At 41.1% G+C, this 22,846-nt stretch overlaps 3 protein-coding genes across 3 annotated transcripts; 1 reads left to right on the top strand and 2 right to left on the bottom strand.

Annotated features, from left to right (window-relative positions):
- Positions 1-52: 52 nt before the first annotated feature.
- On the bottom strand, positions 53-2,475 carry LOC141911128 (C-type lectin domain family 4 member E-like). Its single transcript, XM_074802091.1, has 6 exons — positions 2,385-2,475; positions 1,621-1,893; positions 1,369-1,542; positions 701-949; positions 463-620; positions 53-386 (listed from the first exon to the last, which is right to left on the bottom strand). Exons 1-6 carry the CDS (start codon positions 2,455-2,457, stop codon positions 381-383), a joined length of 933 nt encoding a protein of 310 aa, XP_074658192.1. The 5' UTR covers positions 2,458-2,475; the 3' UTR covers positions 53-380.
- A 592-nt stretch (positions 2,476-3,067) lies between these two features.
- On the bottom strand, positions 3,068-10,858 carry LOC141910599 (protein unc-93 homolog A-like). The gene is made up of 5 exons (XM_074801291.1): positions 9,556-10,858; positions 7,586-7,722; positions 5,482-5,595; positions 3,477-3,744; positions 3,068-3,309 (listed from the first exon to the last, which is right to left on the bottom strand). The coding sequence occupies exons 1-5, from the start codon at positions 10,856-10,858 to the stop codon at positions 3,068-3,070; spliced, it is 2,064 nt and encodes a 687-aa protein (XP_074657392.1).
- A 1,993-nt stretch (positions 10,859-12,851) lies between these two features.
- On the top strand, positions 12,852-22,023 carry LOC141910598 (guanylate cyclase soluble subunit beta-2-like). The gene is made up of 16 exons (XM_074801290.1): positions 12,852-12,905; positions 16,368-16,441; positions 16,537-16,631; positions 16,793-17,062; positions 17,426-17,634; positions 18,044-18,334; positions 18,740-18,896; positions 19,092-19,169; positions 19,466-19,613; positions 19,701-19,833; positions 19,986-20,148; positions 20,233-20,381; positions 20,858-21,004; positions 21,078-21,232; positions 21,698-21,891; positions 21,974-22,023. Exons 1-16 carry the CDS (start codon positions 12,852-12,854, stop codon positions 22,021-22,023), a joined length of 2,367 nt encoding a protein of 788 aa, XP_074657391.1.
- The last annotated feature ends 823 nt before the right edge of the window (positions 22,024-22,846 follow it).

Below are 22,846 nucleotides of genomic sequence, written 5' to 3'. Positions count from 1 at the left end.
ATATCAAAAAGAGATAAACACTTATAAAGAAAAACTAGCGCGAATAAATATATAATGCTGATATGAATTCGGCGCGAGAAGTGTTTCTTAAATTTACATTATGGATAATTCAAAAAGAGCTGTCATTCTGTATAAACGCGTAGGAGGTGAAGGACTTGCGGGTGCTCTATTAAAAATTAAGGTATTTCGATTACTACGATTCCAGATTTTATCCGCTAGAAGATTACTTGACGGGTAGAGTACGATATCTTTATCAGATCGCTCCATTTACTGAAGAACGATTTCTTGATAATCAAATTCGCATTTATTATCTCGTAAATACATGATTTTATTGATAAACAATTCAGCGTTAATAGACTCTCCTGTTACTTTCCTGTTAATCAGAGCTGAAACGAGAATACGATTTTAATTCAACGACGAGTATAGTTCGGACAGTAAATCATGAACAATTCGGAAACCTACCTGCTGCTTCTCACAGATATAACCATATACTGCGCCCTCTGGTGAATCGTGCCAGTACCAGTATTTATATGTTGTACCTTTGAGAACGATTCGAGTTTCCGAACCGCGCCAATTATCTGGTTGGCCCAAAGCCCAGGCTTTAAACTGATGTGGGTTACCTGTTTTAAGAATAACCAATGTTGATGACGCCTAAATTCAATTTAAGCTGAATATCAGCGATTTTAGAATTCCTCATTACCTAAGAATTGAAGGTAATCTTTATGCCAAACCCATATACCGGAAGTGTATATTCCTCCGATCCAAATATCCGATTCAATATGGCGGCTATCGAGGTACGTCGATAATGACGTCATCTCCTGTTGATTGTCGATGGCTAACAAGTGAGCAGCATCGTCCGAACAGAATCTCAACGCTTCCCAAATCGCCCAGGTTTTAGTTATTTGACGATAACACGAAGAACCAACTAAATCATAGCTGTAGGGACAGACTACAGATATAACAAAAGATGTGAGAAATAGGAAAGTCGTTTCAGAATGGAACCCACATCTCCCCCGGTAGGGATTCGAACCTGATGGCATTAGTGGCGGATCCAGAGGCATAATATGACTACCGCATTTCGGCAACCGAGTGCAATACGACGTGCCTTCCGGGGTCTGGGGTCCTCCCCCAGAAAATTTTGAAAAATTTCAAGGGCTACGATGACATGGAGAAAGCGTGCGACATCTATCAGATATCCGGTTGTGTAAAATTACTTAAGTAGCGGATACCTTTAGAATAATGTATCTGCGCACTAGAGCCAAGGTTTCGTGCCGTGGCCGAGTCTCGCGATCATGCTATCCATCGGGTTCGACTCCCGGTTGAGGCAGGATGATGGAAACCGGGTTGATTTTGAGACGGTTAACTTACCTCGTCCTCCTCGACGATTCGGAATTACTTCGCAAATAAATGTGTTGACATTTTCTCTATTGCCCACTTTCATCCACCACGAATCCTCCGAACGTCCTGATAGTTTAGTCAGCGTTAGATAATCACCCTCTTGAGCCACCGTACTTCCCGGAGATATCTTCAAGTATGGTGCCGCTGAATGGAATCAGTTCAAGTTTTAATACATTTGGGGACTAAGATATACTTATGTGCGGATTTATGTTAAGAACTTACGCCGTATAGCAGTCGAATTGAGCGAGACCGTCTGGTGGCTCCACCTCCAGCCTAGATTGATCCTATATCCGCCTGTCCAGTAGTTTCGATTTAGACCATTTCCTTTTGATTTAAGAACACCTGTGATAAATCTCCACTCGGATCTATCGTTTATATTTACGACGTATGCGCCCAATTTGCGACATTTTGATTCAGCTTCTTTGTACGCGATTTTCGTATCATTGAAAAGGTAACAATTTGAGCTGTGACTTTCCCAACCAGACGAACATCCATCTAACAGAAAATTAGAATAAAACTATTGGTGTTTTGTGCAGTAGAAATATCATCTTATGCTGATATAAATCTGTAGTCGTGAACCATTCAGATGGTGATATCTGGTGTTTGTTGTTCCATTTTCTCAATCAAAAATGTCCCATTCGAAGATGAAGTTTTGTGAACACATGTGAAGTGTGGACGATAAGTTTTTGAAAGTGTACTGATAAAATGTCTTATGTCTGATGTTTGTAGCTCATTTCCCTATCAAAATGTCTCAGATGAAGTTCTGGACGATCTGTCTCTGAAAGTGCGCTGATAAAATGTCTAATTACTGGTTTCATTTTCACATATTCGGGGTTGGGGTCTCGAATTGGAAGAATTGTAATAAAATGTCGGATAATACAGAAGCGTACCCGAGTCTTACGCATTATAAATTACTTTTGCCAATCTAACAGTTTTGATTTTTAAATATGTTGATTAATCTAAGAAGCCTCCCGGGTAAAGTTTACCTGCATTTGTCGAGTATCCGCCAGTAATCAGAATCACGAGCAGAAACTGTCGCATAAAACCTAGCAGCTCCATTGTACACCGCGTCGCTATGTTTATATAATCTGTTTATTGACATTCAGTTTATCGTTTTTCTAATTATTGACACAATTCTGAAACAATTACCAATTTGTGTCCTAGTTGTTTCAATAAATAAGTGTCGTTAGCTTCGAGTGTATGTCCCGGGTTCGAACCCTATCAAAGTAAGTTACATGTGAATTGACTGCACTTGATACATTGATAAACAAAACGATTTTTAGATGTTGAATACATGGATTTATTTTTGTATATTAAAGCGAATTAACAATGAAAAACGTAAATACACGGCACTGAAACCTATACATTATACATGTACCTTACAATGAGTAAAACAGGCTGATCAATTTTGAGTTTTGTTATTAACCTAAATACGTCTTACAATCCAAAAGAATTCGAAAGTCTACATAAGAAATTGACCTCTAACCTAATGCCTTAGCTTTCTAATCATCTGACGAAATATTTCCATACACTAAAAGATCGCCAGCGACCGTAATAAAAATTCTACGCTGAATAAAATTTTCTAAACAAGTCACTCTTTGAGCACACAGTTATCATATACCCATATAGGCGATAGGAGGCGTAATGAAATCACTTTGATTCCTATATTCTACGTCATATCGGGGTGTATGACGTCATCATCGTCTGGTCTATTGGCCTGTTTAATTCTATATTCAGCAATTGCGTAAAACATCATGCTACAAACCAGTAAACAAATCAATATATACATCTTAGTAGCCATACATAATACAGTTCCTAAACCGAACGCTAGGGCGGCGCCAAAAGCTTGCAATAACCGGAAGTTAGTGAATGCAATGTCGTGGTCTTCCGGGCAACTTAATGTGATCAATACTGAAAATATAGAAACAAAACGTAAGATTAGATAAGATATGATAAGATATCATCTTTATTCTCCATTACTAGGGAGGTTGTCGCAATGATATGATGTCGTCTACGTCACTGTTAGATTTACGATTTACGATTTACGATTTTATTTTGCAACAACTATATGCACTTACCATTACACTGAGTCTGCCATACGGCGTCGCAGACTCCCCACAGAGCGGCTGAAATGAATATAATCGGCATGAAGCTCTGTTTGGGTATGAGAATCAGTAGAAATACTGAAAGGCCAATCTGTATAATTCCCGCTATGCCTATAATCACTTCTCTGGGCATGCGCTTCGCCACTATTCCAACAGTCATCGAGCTGAGTACGTTAGACGCGCCGAGGGTTATCATCGTGTAGCCGATATATTCTATACCCAGCGGACAGGTGACAAACGACTGCAATATACGAAAAAAGATGGCGCGCTGATTAACCATGTGGCACACGGACATTGATTTATTTTTAGGCTAGAAAATTGATACCTTGTTTCTCTTAATCGGCCGGGTCACTTTTGTAAACCGCAATAAAATTTGTAATCAGTTTATTTCTACATGTCGGGCCTGTTAGGGGTTCTTGAGTCACGATTTAGAAATTGTATTGTAAAGGGTCCAGGCGGCTGGAGGTCAGTTGTTAAGCTCAGCAAAAAGAAGAAACAGGGTTATCAATTTTTTAGCCTTACCGAGAGATCCAGAGGGAAGGGTATTATCTATTATTGACCGCTGGTGGAATAAAACCGAGCAACCGTCGGTGGAGATACCCGAGAACGGCTGCACAGTCAGCGCAGTGTAAACATTGGACCAATAGTTGTAGCGTGTGTGCGTGAATCAAAGAGAGACAATATAAACACTGATAGTCGGTTTGTGACAACGCATTTAATCTATCGACATTGTCTTATTTCTCTTTCAAACAGCGAAAAAAAAACATCATCAGCAGCAGTGAGCTAGATGCATCCCGGCCGTATCTCTTTTCACTGGAGACTGGATGCATTGTCCCCTATTCACTAATGGATATTGATCTCGGCAAATAGTATCCAATTCACACATAGGGAGGAAACATTTCTCTAATCCCGAACGGATCTAACAAAAAATAATGACGTTTTAAAGTGGTCGATTCCCGAGAGATATTAAGCGGAATGCGCGCAGACTACCACCCTCTTAAATAAGTTCGGCCGCATATAATCCAATCTACATATTGCATATATGTTAACAGGATTTTACGTGATTTCTGTTACCAGTGCGAGTTCTACCCAGTAATCAATCAATATAATCAAATATCCACCGTTACACGCGGCTGCGGTGTCCACATCATAGAACGCTCCATCTCCCGTTCTTACTGAGCTGTGCACAACGACGATCTGTCGTGTTATAATTGATTGGTCAATTGATATCTGGTCAAATTGCAACTGTCACCTTACAGTGACATACCGCACCGCAGACGGACGGACAGACACTGCAGCCCCGACAGCGATATTCACGTAACTGACCACACAGCGGTACCACTCGCCATGACCATTACGCACTATACTGCAGGTCACATACTATCAACCACAATACAGACACCACGATACAGAGACCACAGTACAGACACCACAATACAGACACCACAATACAGACACCACAATACAGACACCATGATACATACACCACAATTCAGACACCACAATACAGACACCACGATACATACTCCACAATTCAGACACCACAATACAGACACCACAATACAGACACCACGATACAGACACCACGATACAGACACCACAATACAGACACCACAATACAGACACCACAGTGCAGAAACCACAATACAGACACCAGGATACATACACCACAATTCAGACACCACAATACAGATAGGCAGGGAGGCCGGAGAGTTTTGCCCAAACGACTAAGGTACACCCATGGGCTCCACAATGACAAGTTATACTGAATGAGTTTCTTGTAGAACAGTCGCTGCGTTGTGGACCCAGAGGCCTACCGAGCAATGTCTCCCAAACGTCGATTAAAACTAATCACACTATTTACATCTTAAGGCTACTGACCACAAACTACCAACCATTATACAGAAATCATACAGATCACAATACAGACACCATGACCACACACTACTGACCACAATACGGACCGCACATTACTGACCTTGTTGAAGTCGGAATAGAGAAAGCCTTGTTCAAATCCGTTAAACACCAATAGCGGTATCAATAACCGGAATGTCCTATCTTTAATCATTTGCGCCAGATTCTGACAAACCATCTGCAAAATAAACAATTCAATGAAAATATCTCCGGGTTAATTGCTTATTTCGTTTCACCGACATTTTTTTTCACGTGTTCGTGATATGATTAGGGAGCGATAGGTGCAATAGCAGCTAATAGCGGCAGTAGACAGCGGTTAGACAGCAGAAGACAGCGATAAAAGACGACACTCATTAATCCTATTCTCATTCGTGACGAAGTTTATTCAATTTATTTGACAGTCGAGGAATATCTTCTTTTTTTCTGGATATACAACTCGTGGGGATCGATATACTGCGGCTACGTTTCAGTACAGAGAATAGGTACTTAATTGAATATATCGACGGATGAGCTTTGAAACGAGGAAACTACTGATATTGAATCAACCTCATTCACTAGAGGTCGCTTCAGGTTATAAACACATCGGTTCCGCCTGTCTATTGCTTATGACGAATTCGCGCCATTCTTTACTTGACTGTCTGCAAGGCGTCTCTAATGACGTATCGAAATATTATCCCCGATTCAAATCTCTTAAGCAGTAACCGCCATAAAACCTTCTACATGACTCAACTGTACTTAATAACGCTAGCAGATAATATCAGTAATGAAAGAAGATCGAAAGGGAGAATAAAAGATCAGACGAAAGCGATTTTGGGAATACAGGTATTAAACGAATATCAGGGATACATGCGCCGCGATCACGCCTGGTCGTTTTTAACCCGCGCCAGATTAGGTACGGGCCAACCGTTCACGGCAGGCCCGGCCTAAAACATCGGACCAGGCCCCTGCTAAATTTGATAGTATTGGTCAGATTATGTCGTGTGAATGCTTCGTTCTGGAAGTGATTCGCCTCGCTTGCCACAGCATCGTTCTATCGTAATATAGCGAGTGATAAATGCGTGAAGTTAGACACGCTGACTCGGGCCTGGTCTGGATCGAGTCTGATCCGGAACAAATCGTCCCCGTCTGATCGCGACTATTAGTTCAGGGGGATACGCAGATGGTGTATCGGAGACAAGAGACCGATGAATCCTGAATGAGAATTCACAGCACGTCCTGCGTATGTTTGAGTGTTACTGTCGTCTGGTCGGCGCAGAATATCAGCAGACGATTTGTGACGTCACGCGGTTCATCTTTGACAGAAGTTCATATCTTATCTTAATTCGATTATTCGACGAGGACGGGACGGCGGAATATTGAGCTTGTCGCTCGCCCTATGTTTAGTCATGAAGCAAGAATAAAACTGCATGATCCCCATTTCTAATGTTACTGGCGTAGAATCGGTATATCGGATAATTGGTGCAATCAAACCCGCTTAATCCGGATTGGCTTAATCCGGATTTCGGTCTAATCCGGACAATATTTGCGGTCCATTTGTTCATTAATATACAAGAAAATGACTTTTAATCCGTAAACCAGATGAATTTTGTTTGTTCCAAGCTGATTCTACTTTATATCCGATATATTCTTCGACATTCACCCTACATTTTTTTGATACAGATGACATCAAAAGGAATACAACACGTTCCCACTTTACTTTTATCCAGTCTTTGTGTCACACATTTTTGTTTTTTGTCTGTTTGTTGTTATTGTTGTTTTCTTCATTCACAATCTTATACTCTGGATTTATGATGAATAAATTGAAATTGAAATTGAAATTGTAGTGTGGCCGTCTCCACGGTGATCTACGATCCTGGTCCACCCACCTCTGTGCTACATCAGACACTAAGGTTCTTGGTGAAACTTTACTAGGCTTCGGAAAGTTTGGGAGCAGTAGTTTAACTGTACGTCGGTAATACGATGAAACCTCGTTATAACGAGCTCGGGTACAACAAATATGAATTTGTGGCCCAAGTAAGGAACTTTCATTATTTTCGTATTGGATATTACGAACTATCGGTTATAGCGAATACATTATCTGGTCCCGTTGAGTTGGTTGTAACGAGGCTCCACTGTATGGCTGAATCCAGTTCTGATGGTTCAGCGATCCAAGCTCTCTGTTTATTTACCTGTTTGATGGGCATTTCGACGTCGCCTTTAGCGCCGATTCTATCGAGGAACAGCAACAATAATAGGAATCCAGCGAACGCTAACACGAGATGTGCCGCCATTAGTTTTATCACGGAATTCGGCGCTAAAGTTAAAGCTGAAAGAAAAACAAAGTTCGATAAAACTTTGGTCAATTTCATTCAAAAAAATCGAACTTCTTTAACCGGATGCATGGAGATAATGTATGCATCCATGTTGGGGATATTATTCAAGCGTAAGGCGTAACAAACTGCAGCTTGGGACCCCTTCAGACATGCGACTTATTAGTGTAAAGTGCGGAGGATCAGTTATTGAAAGTGTGCTGATAAAATGTCTAATGTCTGGAGTTAGTTGTTCATTTACAATAAAAAAATGTCCCAGGTGAAGCACTGAACACATGTGAAGTTTAGACGATCAGTTTTTGAAAGTGTGCCGATAAAATGTCTAATGCCTGGTGTTTGTAGTTCATTTTCAATAAAAGAAATGTCTCAGGTGAAGTTCTGAACACAATTAGTGACGAGTGGACGATGATAGATTGGAAGAACCCGTGATGGAATGAATGAGGCGTGCTGAGTTGAATATTATAGGTATCTAAAGTCGTGAGACGCAGAATGGATTGCGCGGCATAATTTATCTTATTTTGAAGGCCTTGGTGTCAAAACTGGTCGAGCAAACGATGTTTTCTGGTAAAACAGATTGTTCCACATAATTAACGGTGACATATCCGGGAACCTTAGGGATGTCGCTAGATTGCTATATTACGTGATTGGCATGCTCAAAATACAGAAACCCCGCCCCCTATCATTACCGCAGTTACCGAATATTACAGTAATCACTCTAAAAGATTATGCACCCAAACCTGTCGCAATCCTTCAAACTTTTGCCAAGTTTTTACTATCGAATAAGTTCTGTGTTACAATTATCTTTCAAATAATCTCAATTCCTTTTGCGTTTCAATTTCGCTTTTATTGCGCGAGCCCACAACTCCCCCAATCACCCCCGTTAGACACGATGTAGCGGTCGTAAATTATTAGAAGGGTTACGGTAGCGGGAACCGCGAGATTAAACGATATAAATTGTGATCTAAGAACGACAGAAAGTCACCGAGAAAAGATTGATAAAATGGCTATAAAACAGGAGGGTAATGGTTGTATCTGTAACTAGTGGCTATCTTTGAATAGATATTGGCTGAATCGCGTGTCTGGAATAACGATATACAAAATACATACTCGGGGAGTAACCACGGCAAACAGTTGAGGAGGTCAGTTACCCTGCCTCATACAGCTGAGGAGGTCACTCGCCTATCTCATACAGTCGAGGAGGTCATTCAACCTACCTCTACACAGCTGAGGAGGTCGCTCGTTTACCTTATGCAGCTGATGAGGTCAGTCAACCCAACCTAGTACCTCTATTCAGCTGTGGGGGTCATTCACCCGACCTCCAAAGAGTTCTAGCCACCCTCGTGTACCCCTGTACAACTGTGGAGGTCCCTCCCTTATACAGCTGAGGAGGTCACCCAGCATTATACAGCTGAGGAGGTCCTATACAACTGAGGAGGTCAGTCATCCTACCTCATACAGCTGGGGAGGTCATTCACCTCTACCTCTATACAGTTGAGGAGTTCAGTCCAGATGAGGCCACAATCACTCTACTTCAGAATCATTGAGGCCGACGAGGCAACCATTACCTCCAGGCTACCGGTGGCATCATATCATTTTGATATTTTCTTTTCATTTGATATCTGCATAGTTAGATCTACTTGGTGTGGATCCCTACGAAACCCACGACAAATTCCAGGCTACCTCATACGACCGGTTGCATCTTATATCATCCGAATATTTTCTTTTCATTCGATTTCTGTATAGTCTGGCCTACTTGGTGTCCCTACAAAGCCCCACACCTGCCAGGGACGGGGCGGGGGCGGGGTGGTTATCCACTCGAGATATTTTACCTTTTGAAACCGCGTCTAGAATATGAGGCGCATCTTCTAAACAATCGTCGTAAACTCCACAATACTCGTGCGGCTTAAAATAATCAGCTTGATAATCATCGTTTTGAAACGGGTCTATCGTAGGTGGCACCACCGTCTGATTAGCTAAACCGGAATAGTTGCCGTAAGCGCCATTAAACACCGCTCCACTCGCGGTGGTCTGATTCTGCGCGACAACGTGTAACATCAACGAAGAGACGAGATTTCCCCAGATGTGAGTTGTCTGGAAGCAAGCGAGAAAAATTCCGTTGAACTTATAGATATCGTATTCGTCGACCTCCTTCATGGAGTACGTGTAATCAGTAGCTAGTTTAGTGAGGTATGAGACTTGTCCGGTCCAGGCTAAACTCTGCCCTAATCCCACCGCCACGGACGTCGGTATCAACGTACAGAAGTGCGGGTAGAAATTGGCGGCGATCCAGAAATGATAGAATAATATGCCGAGTAAAATTGACCATTTCGAACCGAGTCTGCTGATGACGAAAGGCACCAGTAAACACGTCAGGAACATCGTCGTATACACGCAACTCATCGATATTATTCCTAATTTATCTTCTTTATTCAAACTCGATTGTAAATTTTGAATCGATCTGAACACGGTGAAAACTAGTATAAAACTGACACACATGACGAACATGTTCTTACGATAAATCCATTTCGAGGGTTTGATGACGGCGTCCCCTGTCGTTCCGGTTATGATAATAGATGGCGTTGAATGTCGACCGTTCTCCCCCTCGAACACGCTGCTCTCTTCCCCGTACGACAGACGGGTATTTATTGACTCGATCGGTTTATCGTTTAAAGCTATCGTTATTTGACTATTCGATGTCCCGTTATTGCCGCTAGGGGGCGACTGCATGTCCCTCAGATCGGCCGGAGGGGGTTTAAGATGCATACCGTCGCTCGTGAATCTAGTATCGTTGAATAATGAACTACTTTCACGTTTGATTTGTTCTAAAGACGTGTCCTCGTGATCGTCGTGTTTATTCGCTCGTTTGTAGCTTTCTTTACGGCGTTTTTGGACGATTCCGTCGATGAAGTCCGATTCCGCGTCCGCATCTGGGTCCGCTTCGGCATCCGTTTGATTCTGCGAGTCTTGGTCAACGTCCGAATCTTCCCTGGTAGCGTTCCTGTAACTTGACGTACGTCTACGAGAACTCCTGGTCGCGTATAGATAACTTGGCCTCCGTGGTCGATAGAAACCGAAATCGAATGAAACAGGGCTCAGGTCCCAAGGAGATAACTGAGGAGATATCGTCGTCATCGTGACGTCAGAATTCAGCGATTAGACCGATGTAGATTAGATATCTTTACTGACAACTAGATGTGACATGGCCGTGTTGTAACCGGTCCAGTGGTGACGTCACTGTTATTGCGGTGATGTCACTGGTTTTGCGGTGACGTCACAGTTATTGCGGTGATGTCACTGGTTTTGCGGTGATGTCACAGTTATTGCGGTGATGTCAATGGTCCTGCGGTGACGTCACCATTATTGCGGCGATGTTTATGGTCCTGCGGTGACGTCACCGTTATGCGCTGATGTCGACGCTCTTGCGTTGACGTCACTGTTATTGTGGTGATGTTGCTGGTGTTCTAGCAATGTCACCGGTGTTGCGGTGACGTCACCGTTATTGTGGTGATGTTGACAGTCCTGCGGCGATGTCACCAGTTCTGCGTTGATGTTGCTAGTGTTGTGATGAACGTTTCAGATACGGCAGTGATGTTGGTTTTACCGATATTGCGGCGATGTTGAAGCAATCAGTCAATGATTTAAGCCGGATATTCTAGATGGACATTCTGATTGGATTATAAACACCTCTCACTGCGGCGAAATCAATTTAGCTCAATTATTTCACTCTAATTATCGTTAGTTTAGAAGAGAGCTCATCGAACCGCGGGAGTGAGAGAAATCCTAGGAATTCGAGGAAGAGTCACTTCATGTAGTCTGCAATCTCCGCAGCTCGGGGACTGAATCAGCCACTCATCAACAACCGTTCAACTTAGCCGTCATCTTCTAATCTACAAAAAAGGAAGCGATTACGTTTATGATTATTCTCTTTTAAAGAAAAAATTCTAAGGAGCTACCGCTGACTGGTTTCCGGCACTGTGTGACTGGTTCCCGGTAATCTGTTGACTGACTGGTTCCGGGCAGTGTATTCACAAATGTTGTTACTTATGTTGCTAGTAGTTACATTATTTGATCCGGTTCATTTGTTATCGATCGATCGATCGATCGATTATTTGCTGTTTTGGAACTATCCCCCCTTCCCCCTCTCTTCCCTTCCTCCTCACTTCTATTATTCAATATTTCATGCTATCATCAATACATATGTATTTGCTGTACAACTTCTGCGCAGCGTCGTGGACTGAACGAGCCACGTCAGAATGCATTTGAAACAACACCGACGAAGCTCAAGACTATTTATGCCAGGAACTGATAAACCGCAGCACTCTATCAGGGCTCAATTACATAATAGTGACTTAGTCCGAAAGCGTCGTGGCTTAAAATACTCGTTCATAAGAACATCTTATTTCTATAGCGAATCTAACAACTTAAGATCTAAAAAGACCACTTTTGGACTTAACTCCATTGGCTCAGTTGCACAGTCGCGGCGTAAGTTCAAAAACTGTCTTTCATTTCAAGATTTGCTATGTAAAACCAACATGAGCTTAGACTGGTGTCAAGTTATTAGGTTGTCTGGAACCGAGTTGGTCTCGGACTGGTCTCAAATGTCACGCGCAAATGTATAACTACCCCGGGAATCGATGCATCCTTGGACTGCGCCATGAACCATTTAGCCGTTAGCTCTGATTGAGTAGGAAGCTGAATGCCGAATTTATAACCGGCTGAATGTGTTAATTACTCGCGGGAAATCGTCAAATTCACCGCAAATAAAAACGTACTATCGGGAATTACTTCGTCACTTCCTTACCGTAGAAAAAACAATTAAATTTCGACATTTTACATGAACTGCAATTTAATCGATCAACAGACAGAGCAAAAAGTGCTAAAATATGCGGCGACGCGTTTTACAGCATCAGTTCAATGATTTATGATGACGACGAGGATTAATCAATTCCAGTTCTACTGCTTTCAATCATAAATCCTGCAACTAGTTTATCAAATTACTTGATTAAATCGATCAAAGATGTGGTGATTAAGTGAGCTGAAGTCAGCGGGATGGAGTAGGAGGGAGCTGTGAGTTGTATGGTGCAGAAAGGAGCTGTAAGTTTTATGGAGCAGGAGGGAGTTGTAAATGAGTTGTCTGGAGCAGAAAGGAGTTGTGAGTTGTTTGAAGCAGGAAGGAGATGTGAGTGAGTTGTATGGTGCATGAAGGAGTTGTAAGTGAGTTGACTGGAGCAGAAAGGAGTTGTGAATTTTATGAAGCAGGAAGGAGATGTGAGTGAGTTGTATAGAGCAGGAGGGAGTTGTAAGTGAGTTGTATGGTGCAGAAAGGAGCTGTGAGTTTTATGGGGCATCAAGGAGCTGTCACTGAGTTGTATGGAGCAGGAAGGAGATGTGAGTTGTAGCGAGTTGTAGCTGAAGGGAGATGGACGGAATTGGATGTAGCTAGAAGAAACTCTATAGCGAGCTTACAGGGAATCAGAGCTGGAGGCGCAGCAAGGAGAGGGATTAAGTGGAATCGAATGAAGTGAGTGAACTTGGAGGGAATTAACATGGAGCTGTAGGAGCTGAATAAGGTGGGAGGGGAGAGGGGAGTTGGATGTAGCTATTCAGTTAGCTTAGCGGGAACAGGATCATGAGACGAGGCTATAGACAAAGCCGGAGTAACAGCACTTGGAGAGGGTCTGGAATCTGCCTCGAACACACCATATATAGTCCTATGGTAATTCTTGATCTACACGTATCTGCACAAGTACAAATCGATATTTAATTTTGTTGTTTTTGTAATTTTCTGATCGAGATTTCTATAAGACGCGATAGTTATTACATGAAAGATGAGTAACTGTCAGTATCAATCTCTGATTAAATCTGATGAAATCGATTAAGCGTCCATCATTTATTTGTAACCCGCAAATAATTGTGTAATACACATGCATAGGATCGAATCGCGCACACAGGCGCCTACATACGGACTTCATTAAAATGTGATCATTTACTTATCTAAAGTTTGGTAAATGAATAAGAAATTTCAAAAATGGAAACAACATTCGAATCTTCTATTCTAATCTCCCTGCCTTTATTGTCCTTATCACCGTGGAAAGTTCGACGCAATATCTTCACCCTAGTCTTAGCGTGAATAGTGCATTTTTCGACCACCAGTCGCTACACGTGACTGGTCGCCGCGCACCTATAGTCCTTTCAGTGACCAGAAAAGCTTACTGACAAGGAAACTGCAGTTCTGTAGTCTAGCGGTTATTACCCACGTTTAGAATGCAGAAGGTGCCGAGTTCCAATCCCGGTAGGACCACTTTCATTTTCTGGTTATGCTTAGTGTGCGATGATCTTTAAAAAGAAATTTTTCAACGCTGCTATTGTTCCCCCAGAAGATGCTTTTTTATTGGACGAATTTGCATTTTGTCTGTTTAAAGGAAATGGCCTCGGATAACCCTGGCTGCTGGCCTGGATACACAGACATCCCCAAACACTACATACATACACTGCATAACATGCATACATGATTATTCAGCCCCATAAAATCCCACATAAAATCCCAATACATATATCTCAATGGAAGTTTAGCTAACCAAGCCTGTTTTTTCTAATCATCTGCCCCGTTTTTGGGGGTTATTCCGCTTGATTTTTGGAGAAGGCTACACGCCTCGAATAGGCGTTAAGCTGACCAGGAAAACTGTGCGGTCTGTAAAAAGCATGGTCGTTCTTATACCGTATCTTATTGAAGGATTACCAAAAGTCCTCTTTTACTCGAGCCGATTAGAGAAAAAAGATTTTTTCTCAAATAAATCAATACCTATTACGATACCGTTCCCACGCCTTTAAACGATTGTTTGAATATTTAGAAAATAAATATAATCTTAAATTGGCAGAAAAAAAAACGTGACAGTTCACGCGACGATATGAAAAAAATTATGTTACCTCGTTTCATCTATATATGAATGTGGAATACGTTAAGTCCGCACCTGATACGCGCGCAGTGAGACAGTCGTAGCTGGAGCTATATATCTGCGACTAACCGTCAACCGACGCAAGACACGTTTGTAGGAATTACCGAGTTTTTCCTGCGATTCCCGGATTTGGACGCAGTTGTCATGGAAACCTAATGTTGAATTTTCTGAGATGGTAAACGACGCGTGAGTGCGCGCGCACACGTTCGCGCGTAGTGCCGTCTGCGCGAACACCTGGCCGAAGTAAGTCACGTGCTTCGCTGGATTACGGACAGTTAGTTCATGAATTTGCGTCTGAAAAAATCGACTTTCATTCGAGCAGGTTTCGATCGGTTTCGATATTGCAGAATTCTCATCTCGCGCGTTCGTTTCGTCCATACTCTGTATAAAGCATTATCTGTAAACCTGATTAGTTTTAATTCGAGTTTTTAATACGCAAAAATTATATTCCTAAACCGGAATATACGTTCAATCGAAACCTACCCACTGTCCTACTGTTTCAGATTTATCGTCTTACTTCAAACATACGATATGTGAGCACAGATGTGGCAACGGTCATTGTACAGTTTCTCCTCGTTCCTGTCATCAACATTGTCACCAGGCGTTGTAATAATTCGTTTCTCAACAAAAATGAATATACACGATTTATGGACATTGCGTTCCGTTTGATATACTGAGAATCATTAATACTAGATATGTATATTGATATGGTGTTTCAAGTTTTTTTTGGTGACATTATATATAGCTTTTAGTTATTGAAATACAATCTGTATTTTTTATAAGATGATGTTTGTGATTTTTTAGATTTTATGATGTAAAGTGCTTTTGAGCGATAAATCATTATCATACCATTATCGAGGAGGATTATCTAACTTCTATTCGATCAGAAATGAAGTAAAGTAAAGTGCACAACTATAAATTTCTGAAATCGTTTGTTAACCGAATTCCTTTACCGTAGGTCTCGGTGACAAAATACGTACGTATCCAGCCAGGCATCGTTTTACCTTACTTGCATGAAATTTTATCAAATCTTCTTTTTGTCATTAAGTAGAATAACGAATGACATATTTTTCGATAAAAGCCCACGGGAATATCTGATTACTTAGCAAAGTGCTCGTGCTTCAAGATATTAGAAAGAAACGACTGTACGACTGTTTCCTGATATAGAAAATCCCACGTTTTCTTCATATCGAATTATTGACGTTTCTACTATATCATAGTCAACAAAACAGGCTTGGAAAACAGTGACAACAAAATACATGAAACACATCAAGATGCTATTCATAGACTGCTATTTTTCGAAATTGTTTAAAGTTCGGCGCAATTCAAACAATGATCTGTTTTGAATCGCTGATAATCGAATTTTCGCTTGATTCGTTTTTGACTATTCGAATACGATAGAGCCCGGGTTACCAGGCGCGCTTAGCAGTGGAGCAGGAATGCCATTCGTTCACAAAATTAGGGCCCGTTACAGAGAATGATTTAACGTTGTATGAAGCGTTCTCGTGCCTAATGAAACAATCGGTCGTTCTTTGAAACGGCCCCCTCAGAAAATGACATTCTGAAATCATTCGGTTATTCAGTCACTAATCTGAAAACATGGTTAGTAAAATCTAAAATCCCGATTTTTAGAAAATCTGGATTATTTCATTACGAATAATAGTATGTATGTTTTAATTTTTCAGTACGCCTGTTTCCCAGCTGCCATTCGAAATTTCGTTATTCAACAACATGGACAAAAAGTTTGGAAAAACATCCTGTAAGTTTACGTCTCGAAAACAAAACTGTTTAAAAAGGATCAGATAATTCCTTACAATTTATGTGGTATAATCATACTATGTTCGTTTATTCTAGAACTAAAAGCAAAATACCGGAATCGGTTTTTAGAACCGGTGAATACAATGAGAACACCTTACAGAAATTACTAGATGCAATTGTTCTAGAATCAGGTAAGAGTCAGTCAAGGGTTCGTTGGTTCGAATCCCGGTGGGGTCAAAGTTTCTGGGTTCTTTCCTACGCTCTCCTCGTCATGAACCCGCGAACCGCAATGCCCCTGAGAGGTTGTTTAGTGGGATTCAGGGATAAGGAAGGGTTTTCTTTTTGTTTTCAGCGTTTCTCGATAAAGAAAAAGTACTGGAACAATTCGGAAGTTTTTTCCTACATTTTCTGCGTAAAAGTGGACACGACGAAGTGCTGAGAACTTTAGGAAATAATCTACTGAAATTTATCGAGAATCTAGATTATTTGCACGGCAGTTATTTCAGTAATGAATTTCCTAACGGCGACCCTCCATCATACAGACCTGATCCGAATTCGAGTCCGGAAAATATCATCCTACATTTCTACTCACACCTGCATGGTTTCCAGTCATTCGTTAAAGGTAAGTCTATTGATTTTTGCTGACCTCTCATTCCACAGTTGAGGGTTATCCCTGTACTCAGGACCCAGTTCCACAGTTGTGAGTTAGAATTTGCTCTGAACTCAGGATCCAGCTTCACAGTGAGTTGAGCTATCTCTGTACTCAGGATCCAGTTCCACAGTTGTGACTTAGAATTTGATCTGAACTCAGGATCCAGCTTCACAGTGAGTTGAGCTATCTCTGAACTCAGGATCCAGTTCCATAGTTTTGAGCTAGAGTCAACTCAGACCTCAACATCCAGTCCCACAGTTGTGAATTAGATTGAATTCGTGAGTTAAGAATACGTTTTCTATATATATAGATATTTCTTTTTGAATATTGTAGGATTTTTGTGCGAAATCGCGTATATTTACTTCGATAAACGAATCGATACGAAAGTCGTGTCGATCGATGTGGAAACAGTCGGACGTCAGAATAAAAAACAGCACACCGTATTTACACTAGATACTAACTATAAAATCGATGAATCAGAAGATATTCCAACATTTGTCGCGCAGACGAAAAAACACGCAGAACATCAGATCAATAAAAGGGTAAACATACTAACTATCGTAATGCATCTACATTTTATTTCGACTAAATAAACTTACTAAATTTCACGTAAATCTTTATCGATTATTACTGTTTTGATATAAAATAATTCATATTTTTACGAATTATTACTACGTTCTTCGATCTACTATCATTTGATTTGAAGTTTTATCAATCATAACTATTTTGATTAACTTTCACTAATTTACGTTTTTAACAATATTGTTGCTATCTTAGATTTTTCATTTTTAGAAGCAATCGATTCTTTCGTTTTTATTTCATCGAACTCAAAATTTCTAATTTTCAAAACTTAAAACATACACCAGCTGCGATATGTTCGAATTAGACCAGCTGTTTTACTTGATTTCGAGTTTTCATTTTCAATTTTTCGATCTCATGTTTGTCTGGTAGGATTTAGAGCTAGTGCGACGGAGAATCGAAGAGATTAGGCGCAGTTTGGGTGAAGAATATCTCCCGCTCTCGAAAGCGAAATCTACGAAATCCAAATGGAAAATGTTGTTCAGAATTCATAAGTTGTTTCGCGGATTTTCGCCGACTTTTCCAGAACGGATTCAAATTGATCCGAAAACGTTCGTAAACGCTTTTCCTTATCACGTGGTATTCGACGTCGATTTGTCGTTGAAACAAGTCGGATTTCAGATACAAAAACTGATGCCTAAAACGACTAAACCTCTTTCAAAGGTATTCGACTATTCTTGAAATCGTAATCAATCTAATGGTATACCGACACGCACCAGATGGCGCGACAAAACACTGGGTTATTCGTAGTGAAAATCAGTTCATTTTCGATGAAATCTGAACACGATTTTTAGGCTTCCAAATCCGAAAATTATCAAACTAGTCATCGGATAAAAGATTCATTTTCTCACTCTCAGTTTATGGTATCGATTTTTCTGAAAATTGACTCTCTTTCTTATGAGAAAAGTTGATTCGAATTTGATTAAAATGTAGATGGAAATCATAGCTCGGTAACCCAGTGCCACTAGCGATCCTGGTGGATGATCGATGAATCCTCGCTTGCCACTGTAGCGATGCCGGTATCCCAATTACGTTAAATTACTTGACTCTGGATATCTATTATTAAAGGTGTCCGATGCGTTTGAGATAACGTATCCGAGGTGTTTGGAATTTACGATAGAAACCATACGGAAATTCATATGTTCCCCGTTCACGCTGACCGCTAGGAGGAATCACGTGCACGAAAGATACGCGACAGAAATAACTCATTTAGAAACGATGAGTGGTAAGCAACCGCCGAGTCTGACACTGGCAGCCGCATGACTACCTAAATCTATAAATTCTTGACATTTTTTTCCAAGCCTGTTTTCGAACATCGCCTTCCACAGCATAAGCCGCATAAGCTTAACAACCCTAAACACTCTACATCTTTCCAAGGGGTCATTATCTATCTATAATGCATGTAATTGTCTTTTTTTAGCCGAATCAGATTTCAAATCAAAATTACACAATAGATTCAAGCGAGCCGTTACAACACGCCCTCTATTGGTGATACACGGTAAGAGATAAATTCTTAAGCTAAATTCTTTCTGTACACACGTAGGGGAGACTGGGATACATGGAGCCGACCGTTCACATGGAGCCACCCTGAGTAATATTTTTCTTTTGCACCTGCGGTGACAATTTTTTCTCCAGTTTTTTGTTGCCGATTTTTACCAACAACGTCGTTGATAAAACATTGATAGCTAGGAGGTGAAGTAGAAGTGTCGTTGCTGTATTAGTGGATTTTTTAGGGAGGCTCAATGCGCCTCCTCTACCATTAGACTAGGTCTGATATATTCATTCAAATTTCAGGAGAAATGATTTGGATGGAAGACAACAGTTGCATGTTGTTCCTCGGTTCCCCGAAAATAGACAGTTTAAATGACCTTGAAAATCGAGGAATGCGCATGTCCGATATTTCCATGCATGACGTCACTAGGCGTATGTTACTGACAAACGGGTACAATTTGAATCTATGATCAATAAATCTATTCAAACGTTTTTACATTGCATCATATACTAATACCATGTCAATGACTTTTCTAAGCGTTTCGGCGAATGGCGATGATGACGTCACACGATCTGCTGCTCTAGAAATCTTTGACAAAAATAAAAACGCTGAAAAAGGAGAAACGGATTTCGGAACAGATTATGATTTCAAAGATATAGATATCAATGACGTAAGAACTTATAAATTCCAAAATTTCGCACTTAACCGTTAAGATTTGTATATATGGGTTTAGTTTCACAAACACCCTACTATTTCATCTAACTGGCCCATTTTACTTGGTAAATCCATCTTATTTCCTCGATAATCTTGTCCCAATTTCAGATTGATTTTGATACCGAAAACGATTTGGACAAATTGCGATTCATCGTCAAACACCAACAACGAGCGCTGCGAGAGCAACGACGTAAAACTGAGGACGTCATGTACTCATTGTTACCCGATAGTGCTGCCTTGCGGCTAAAAGATGGCGCGTCGCACGAAGCGGGTTAAGATCAAAAGAGAATTAAGAAAAACGATATTGCGTAATTTCGATTGGAAAAAAGCATGATTCTTTTTTTATTCATTGTAGGTTTATATAAGAATGTGACATTGTTATTCTGTGATTTCGTGATGTTTACTCAAATGTGCGAACGCGTCGATCCTTCACTTATTATTGATTTGATTAACATTTTAAACAGTCAGTTTGATAGCTTATGTAATATTCATGGCGTGTTCAGGGTAAGTCGAACAACCGGATTTACGCGGCTCGTGATGTAACTGCTGTGAGTTGTAAGATTATCTGTCTAACCACGGACTTGTACACTTTAGCTTACGTATATGTCGACTCTTTGTTCTTACGGAACTGAAATCCATTCCAGGCATACAGCCAGCGATGTCTGGAAAGGGGGATTGGTTCGTGATATTCCAAGGGGACCAATTTCATGTCTTCTGGCACTTTGGGGTGCTCAATTGTGTTCAAAACTGCTTTTAGAGCGATATCAGTGTCGACCTTCAGGAGGAGGGGTGTCGTTGGTCAGTGTTACTTATTAACAAGCAGTTTTATCACGTACCGCTAGGTGGCGCTTTCTTACGCTACTATTAATAGTTATCAACTGTTATCGCTAGGTGACGCTGTGTATTGTATGAATCTGTAATATTGCAATGATTTTTGAACCCGAATATCTATCGGTGACTTAAAATTTAAACGATTTCAGGTTGAGTCGATAGGGGACGCTTATTTGGTAGCTAGCGGAATTCCCGACCCAGTTAAAAGTCACGCAGAAAGAGTTTGTAACGTCGCTCTGGGAATGATGAAATTAGCGAATGAAGTCACATCACCCGTTACCAGTGAAGGTTTACCGGTTAGTCACACAGATCTGTGCACTGTTCAATCAAAGAAATTTTCACAAATGAATAATTTTCGTTTTTGCGTAGATTCGTATCGGTATACATTCGGGAGATGTTATAGGTGGCGTTGTCGGCTGTAAAATACCACGTTATAACGTGTTTGGTAAAACGGTAACTGTGACGTCACAAATGGAAAGCCACGGGCAGAAAAACCGTATTCATATAAGTCACAATACTTACAAGTAAGTCGACGTGAATGACTTACAACATCAGCCACTAGATGGCGTGATTATCAACCAGACCCGAGGGCCTAATGGTTAAAGCATTTGGCTCATGGCCTCGCTTGCAGGGTTTGATTGCCTCCCGCCTTAGAGCATGACAACACAAACCCTGGCCGCAAACCCTTCATTGGTCTATATCATTGACCAAGATGACCAAGACAGGTTGCCGTTAAGCGGCCACCAGTCTGCCACAGAAACAACGCAACCCATCTGATTGGCTTGTTAAAAGACTGGTGGCCGCTTAGCGGAAACCCATCCGCCCAAGAAATCAAACCCTTGATGATTGACTTGTTCTACTGTTCGGTATGGCTTTCGTCGATTGACGCGGGGACATCCGAGTGACTATCAGCGCACCTAGAGGATCCTCGCTTGCCACAAGTGGAATACTCCCAGCTACTCGTTGTACTATGCTTTGCATATTTACAGAGAGGTGCATAAACGAGGTTTTACTGTAGAATCGCGAGGTAAAACCAACCTGCGATCGATTGGACCTGTAGAAACTTATTTCCTCGTTCGCAACGAAAATCTAACCGCAGATGAAATAATTGGAAGAAACGACACTAATCGTTCCAGTCAATTACACCAGACGGCAGCACGCTACAACAAAATACATCCGCAATGTAAGTTAATGATATTTGCATGAATGAATAACATGTGTGTGTTTTTCAATTCAGCGCTTCGTAATGCGTTTTTATTTTGTAGTCACTGTTGAAACGACGAATGCAATGGCAGAATTTAAGTACAGAGATTGAAATATCAAAATGATTTCAAGTAAGAAATGTTCTTACATATTGAAACAATTATGATTTCACATCGATTCCATAAGTAAATGTCCTGTATAACAGACATACTGAACAGGCTATTAGAATTTCATAAAATGTTATTCTTGAATAAAGATACATATATCAACAAACTTAATGCTTTTCATGTGCTGAATGGAGAATTCTGTTGCACCGACGACTGAGGACATCGCTGTTGTCGGAGGGAGGACTGCGGCAGCTGCTGTCCAGAACGGGTTCCCTTAGAGAGGAGCCCTCCTGAAGAAAAGGACTAACGTTGCAGGGACTGGTTGGCTGGGAGGACGACTTTAGGGGATGTCAGTTGCACAGGAGATTGAACTAGAGTGTATTGACTGACATTGAAAGGAAGTTTCGAGGGCGGGGGTGTTGGGGTGTTGGTTAATGCAACGGGCTGGAGTTCGAGTGAAGAAATGCAGTTTTCTGAGGCACACGCTCACACACAGAGACGCGAGCTAGCGAGACGTTTGGTAGCTGGGGATGTTTTGTGTTGACACGACAGTTTCGATGTCGATATAAACGGATTATCATGTACGGTTTATCAGCTGTGGTAATCACTCGTCTGTTCGGCTCCATCTCTCTCTATCTTCTCCCCTGTTATATGTGACGTCACCAGCAACTACAAATAATCGATATTTAACGTTCACATCCCTACATGGTCCTTTATCTCTCATTCTCTCCCCTTCTCCAACTCATTTTGCGCCCTCTTCACACCTCCTATGTACCTTCAATAAGATCCTCCATCTTCCATTCTTACTATTCTCCATCTTTCTCATTT

This window comes from Tubulanus polymorphus, chromosome 9 (genome assembly GCF_964204645.1).
Source record: "Tubulanus polymorphus chromosome 9, tnTubPoly1.2, whole genome shotgun sequence".
NCBI lineage: Eukaryota > Metazoa > Nemertea > Palaeonemertea > Tubulaniformes > Tubulanidae > Tubulanus > Tubulanus polymorphus.
Note: the sequence above shows the minus strand (reverse complement) of the source record. Positions and strands in the feature narration are given on the sequence as shown.